A 6,000-nucleotide genomic window follows, 5' to 3' on the forward strand; every position below is an offset into this window, starting at 1 on the left:
ATTCCAATTATTGCTACTCTGAGAAGCCGAGGAGCTGCCTAATTAATACTTGCCAACTATGCTGGAGGAAGTTTACTGAACTGAAATCGAGTAAGGAAAATGGACAATTTGATATAGTATGGTGAGCTTCAGGGTGGACTTTGAAAGCGTAAAATTTAAGCGAACACACTTCAGCCGAAGCCATTTAATTTGGGAATGTTTGCAGTCAAATGGTTTGTCCCACTTTCAATTAGCAGCTAATATTTACGATAACGCCTCTTGCTTTTATTATTTTCCAATAGTCAGCGTTAAAATACTGCTTAAAGAGTTGCTACTCACACTGCCATCATTTCGGCAGAGCAGGTGGGTGATTAGTCAAAATGGTTTTGGGATTAATCGAATTTCATTAAGCAGATTAGATTGCCGTCTTTGGAAGTGATATTTTATAGTGGTTGACAATAAAAATTGCATTGCAAATACTAATTTAAGCATACGTGCTATATAACCGATAAGATGGGCTAGACTCAAGGCAAAAATAGTTGACCGCATTAATAGTTTAATCAACTAGCTTCGAGTTAATTTATAATGCGAATTAGGAAGCACTCTGCAATGCCATTAAATACTTAAAAATTGATAATCGGAACTTAATTCCTAAAATAAAAATGTACTCAATCAATTTAAACCTGATTTATGTCCCCTTTGAAATTCGGATAGTCGATCACTAATACCCCATACTACCTTGTACCATGTATCTCTAAATCTGATTTAGTTACCAACTGGTACTTGGTATGTGGCCTCATGAAGTAGCTACTACTGCTAGTCTGGCTGATTAGCTAGCACCCACAATAAACTAAGTGCAGTCTTTTGCATTTATCAGGATTTTCGGTACTCTAAACACACACTTAGTTCACAATCACCCCACCGTATCAATTGAGCAAACCGAACTGAGCTAATTACTACAGTAGACATGCTGATTAGCCGCTGCTTTATTTACTAGTGGATAATCTACTAAGCGGTGCATGAATAAAAACTCGAGCGATATTTTTCCACTACGCAGTCGCTCGGAAGCCTTTGTTTCGTCTCAATATGTGCTGCAGCTGCTGTGGGGTGACCCAACAAAAGGTCTGGGTCTTCGGCCTGGGAACCTTTTTCGCGGTCTCCGGACTCCTAGCCATAATATGCTGGCCCGGCTTTATAGACTCGGAGATTATGAAGGTGAGAGGCGGTGTATAAAAATAAAATCAATGAGGAATACTAATAAATTTATTAAAAAGGCTTTGCCGTTGACACCCACTTCAAAGACTTTTGAAAAGTGGGAGGAGCTGCCCATTCCGGTGTATGTCTACATGTATCTTTGGAACTGGACAAATGCCGCAGATGTGCAGGCTAATGGAGTAAAACCTACTTTCGCGCAACTAGGACCCTATGTTTATCGGGAGGAGAGGAAGAAGATGGATCTTGAGTGGCACGACAATGGCACAGTGACCTTTAACCCCAGGAGAACTTGGTTCTGGGAAGAGGAGCTCTCTGGCGGCAAGCAAACGGATTTAATTACAGCCCCACATTTACCTTCATTGGTAAGCAAGCAATAAGCAGCTGTTAAAAAACAATTTGGGTATGTACGGTCTAAAAGGAGATTTTCTTTTTTACCTTTTGCAGGCTGCTTCAAACCAAATGCGGAATAGCAACGTCTTCCTGAAATTCATGTTCAACGAGGCCCTTAATGCGAATGGTGGGCATCTCTTTGTGACCCACACGGCAGCTGAATGGCTGTTCGAGAGTTTCTACGACGAATTTTTGCATTACGCCATGTCCCTGAATAATCCATTGGTCCCAAAAATCGAGTCGGATCACTTTGCCTGGTTCCTCAACCGTAACGGATCGAAGGACTTCGAGGGTCCTTTCACTGTACACACCGGAGTGGGTGACATCAAGGAGATGGGTGAAATTAAGTATTGGAAGGGCCAGAATCACACGGGCTGGTACGACGGAGAATGTGGACGTCTCAATGGCAGCACCACGGATCTTTTTGTGCCCGATGAGCCCAAGGAGAAGGCTTTGACCATCTTCATTCCGGACACTTGTCGTATCATAAATCTTGAGTTCACCGGACAGAGCGAAACGATCCAGGGCATCACGGGTTGGAAGTACGAAATAACGCCGAACACCTTCGACAATGGACAGATCAATGGTAACGCGAAGTGCTGGTGTCCTTTGGAGCGCCAACCAGATAATTGTCCTGCAACCGGAGCCACTGACCTGGGACCGTGTGCCGATGGAGTTCCCATGTACCTTTCTGCGGATCATTTTATGTATGCGGACGACAGTTATGGCAGCACGATTAACGGCTACAATCCCAATTACGATCAAAATAACTTTTACATTATCATGGAGCGCAAGATGGGAGTTCCGTTGAAGGTCAATGCCAATGTGATGATTACCTTGTACATAGAGCCAGACAACGTTATAGAGTAATTATTTACAACAATTGTTGCATACCATATTTATGACTTGATAAACCCATTTTCCCTTAGCATACTGAAGGGCCTTCCCAGCTTCTATGCTCCACTTTTTACCACTGCAAGTCGAGCAGAAATCGACGAAACCCTCGCCTCAGAACTTAGGGTATGTTTTAGATCTTGTTGAACTACTATCATTTCTATTTCAAATAATGTATGTTGCTTTTTAGTTGGTACTGAATCTACCCGCTATAGGAAGATATACTGGAGTGGGATTCCTGTGCCTGGGCTGCATTCTTATAGCAGTTGGCACCTTACTTACCATTAAGAGGAAGTGGTATGGCCAGGCCGAGTCGGACAAACTGGCTCTCAAGGATAACGAGGAAACTCCATATGAACCGGAAGTTCCGGCCAATGTGGTCGAACGAAACTTTTAATTTAGTATTAACATTTTTTATTTATGAGCAGCACATGAATGTGATTCAAAAAACATATGTGATAAATAACTCTAAACATTTTTTGTTCTAGCTTTAAAATAAAGTACATCTTAACAAATAAAAAATTAATAAAAACTTTAAATGTCTTCATTTTACAACAATTAATGTAGTTAAAGTTTATAATTTTCTATGTTCCTTTTCTTTAAATGATTGCGTGGATGAATTTATAGCAGCTTGTTCACAAAATTAAATAAACTCTTTAAATAAAAGTTTATTTTAAAACATTTTTTATTTGTTTTTAAAATTATAATTAAAACATCATCTGTATGTTTTTTAAGTGATTACATTACTTACAATTAATATACATAAAATCAAATACACAAATTAAAATTAAATTATTAAGATTTAGATTTAGAAAATTCAAAAAATTTCTATAATAGTTAAAGTGATTCCTATACCAATTAAAAACCGATTTCGTAAGTCAGTTGTACATTCTTTCGTACAGTGCATCTAATGAGTTAGCTAATGAGTGAAACTAAATATAATCACAAAACTTCGTAGAACATTTAACAGAGGCCGTAAAACAAGCCTCTTCAAAAGTAGTATTGTGAAAAGCTTTCGGAGATTAGCCTATCAGAAGCGTTCCAAGTGGAGAATTCAAAATAAATTTAAAAATAGAAGAATCACCGGTTAATTTGCTCTTGAAATCTAATCGTGCATTCCCATTATTGAACATCAATGTATCCCAACCAGTGGGCTCGCTTATAAATAACCCCGTTTAAATTGCTTGACGTACCAGTATCGAAATCGATCGGAGGCGATGTGTTGTGGTTGCTGCAGTGTGCGCCAGCAAAAGATCTGGGTCTTCTCCTTGGGAGGCCTGATCCTAGCCATTGGAATTTTTCTGGCCTCAGCCTGGCCAGCCGTATCTCGGCAATGGATTCGTAGTCTTTTGCCCCTGGCCCCCAACTCCTTTATCTACAATCGCTGGGTGACTACGCCCATGCCGGTATATAGCACAGTTTTCCTCTTCAACTGGACTAATCCTGGGGATTTGAACACCGAGGGCGTTAAGCCGCACTTTGAGCAGCTGGGGCCTTACACTTTCAGTGACTTTAAGGTCAAGGAAGATTTGGAATGGAATCAGCCCCAGGTGACCTACTTCGGCAAACGCACCTGGCATTTTCTACCGGAAAAGTCAAATGGATCGCTTGAGGATGTAGTTATAGCCCCACACTTTCCCACTTTGGTAAGTCTGATTCAAGGTTGAGTGCTATGCTATTTGACCGCAGAAAATAGGATTCGAAAATATGACATTCCCCAAAATAAACTCAATTGTTAAAGTGAATAGTTGAAGTCAAAGAATTATGTTTGTTATACAAAAGGCATCCCCTTTTTTCTAATGAAATGTAGCTGTTCTCTTGAAGAGCGTTCTGCTGATTTATTCGAACTTACATTAAGAGTACCGAATATCTGTCGCCACATCCAGTAATCATCCCCGCTAATCCCGCTATCCGCTTTAGACAGCTGCTTCGTACTCGCGCCGAATGCGCCGCATCCTGCGCAAGGTCATGAACTTTGCCCTTAATCGCGAGGGCGGCGCCACCCACATGACCCACACAGCTGGCCAGTGGCTCTTTGAAGGCTATTATGACCATCTGCTTGACTTCGTGGAGCAGCTGCATTCGCCTCTGCTCCCGGTAACGGACAACACCTTTGGCTGGTTCTACGAGAGGAATAACTCCAAGACGGCCGAGGGAAACTTTACAGTGCACACTGGCCGTGGGGATCTCAGCCAGTTGGGAGATCTGCTCCTGTGGAATGGAGAGAACGCCACCGGCTTTTATCCTGGCGAATGCGGCAAAGTCAATGGCAGCACGGGGGAACTCTGGTCGCCGTACAGAACGTGGGATCAGCCAACCACCATATTCCTACCAGATGCAGCGCGGTACTTGAACTTGTTTCCCAAGGAAAACCTCACCATCGATGGCATTGATGTCTGGCGCTACGAGTCCACCAATCTCACCCTCGACAATGGCCAGTTGTCACCGGACACTGAGTGCTTTTGCCTCAAGAACCGCGAGTGTCCGCGCAACGGAGTCCTGGATTACGGTCCTCCCGCCTTCAATGGTCCGTTCTACATGTCGCATCCGCACTTCTTCCTCACAGATCAAATGTACAGGGAGAACACCACCGGCCTGCAGCCCGAGGAGTCCGAGCACGGCATGTATGTGATAATGGAGCCTACTCTCGGCATTCCATTGAGCCTGAGGGGGCAGCTCATGATTAGCACGAAAGTGGTGCGCGACGAGGCCATTGAGTGAGTTTTTATTTGACGCTGCCCAGTCTCCAAAACCATTTGATCAAGAAATGTTCGATTCTCAGAGACGATTCCTCTTTATAAAAAGATGTTATTAGATAATTACACAGGAACATAAAATCGTCCTTATTGTACCTGTGAAGTTTTCAATATTAACATAGTATCAGCTTAAATACAAAGAACATATTAATATCTATGTAAAGTCAAGTAATTAAGCTTACAGATCTATTATAAAAACTTTTCCTTTTTATCTAGCTTGTTCAAAAACGTGGCCTATGATCATTATGCACCCCTATTTACAATGAGACTGCATGCGGAATTAGACGAAGGGCTCACAAAACTATTGAAGGTAGGATGAACGGAAATTATCTACCCATGAATAACAAAATGTAATACCTTATTTAATAGCTTGCCCTAAATGCTGCGATTATAGGAATGTATACAGGAATTGGCTTAGTTCTTTTGGGAATAACAATAGTCGTAACTGGAATATTCGTCACAAAAAAACACAAATGGCATAACGAACAAAGGCGCGACAAACAATTGCAATGCACTCAAAATTGATAAGACTGTTAAGGCTAACCAAGCCATAATCTCGCTAATCACTGGGAATATTCGGGCATTGTTTAAGGCCATAATCAGTCAGGGCTCTTTAAGGCCCGGCCATAAAAAATGCAAATTACGTGCTTGGCTGGATTATCCAATTTCCCTCAGGTGTTGCCCAGCTGCAGGCATCTAGAATTACACTAAATTATGGCCTTTCAAATATGCTAAAATTTATTAATATGTTAATAATTGTTTTTTG

General features: G+C 41.6%; 2 protein-coding genes across 2 annotated transcripts; both read left to right on the forward strand.

The window, feature by feature from the left end:
• The first annotated feature begins 1,022 nt into the window (after positions 1–1,022).
• LOC117150267 (protein croquemort) lies at positions 1,023–2,995 on the forward strand. The gene is made up of 5 exons (XM_033317073.1): positions 1,023–1,194; positions 1,254–1,556; positions 1,639–2,450; positions 2,514–2,604; positions 2,669–2,995. Exons 1-5 carry the CDS (start codon positions 1,066–1,068, stop codon positions 2,873–2,875), a joined length of 1,542 nt encoding a protein of 513 aa, XP_033172964.1. The 5' UTR covers positions 1,023–1,065; the 3' UTR covers positions 2,876–2,995.
• Positions 2,996–3,695: 700 nt separating this feature from the next.
• Positions 3,696–5,759, forward strand: LOC117150268 (protein croquemort). The gene is made up of 4 exons (XM_033317074.1): positions 3,696–4,124; positions 4,399–5,195; positions 5,451–5,544; positions 5,604–5,759. The coding sequence occupies exons 1-4, from the start codon at positions 3,696–3,698 to the stop codon at positions 5,757–5,759; spliced, it is 1,476 nt and encodes a 491-aa protein (XP_033172965.1).
• The last annotated feature ends 241 nt before the right edge of the window (positions 5,760–6,000 follow it).

This window comes from Drosophila mauritiana, chromosome 2L (genome assembly GCF_004382145.1).
Source record: "Drosophila mauritiana strain mau12 chromosome 2L, ASM438214v1, whole genome shotgun sequence".
Lineage (NCBI taxonomy): Eukaryota > Metazoa > Arthropoda > Insecta > Diptera > Drosophilidae > Drosophila > Drosophila mauritiana.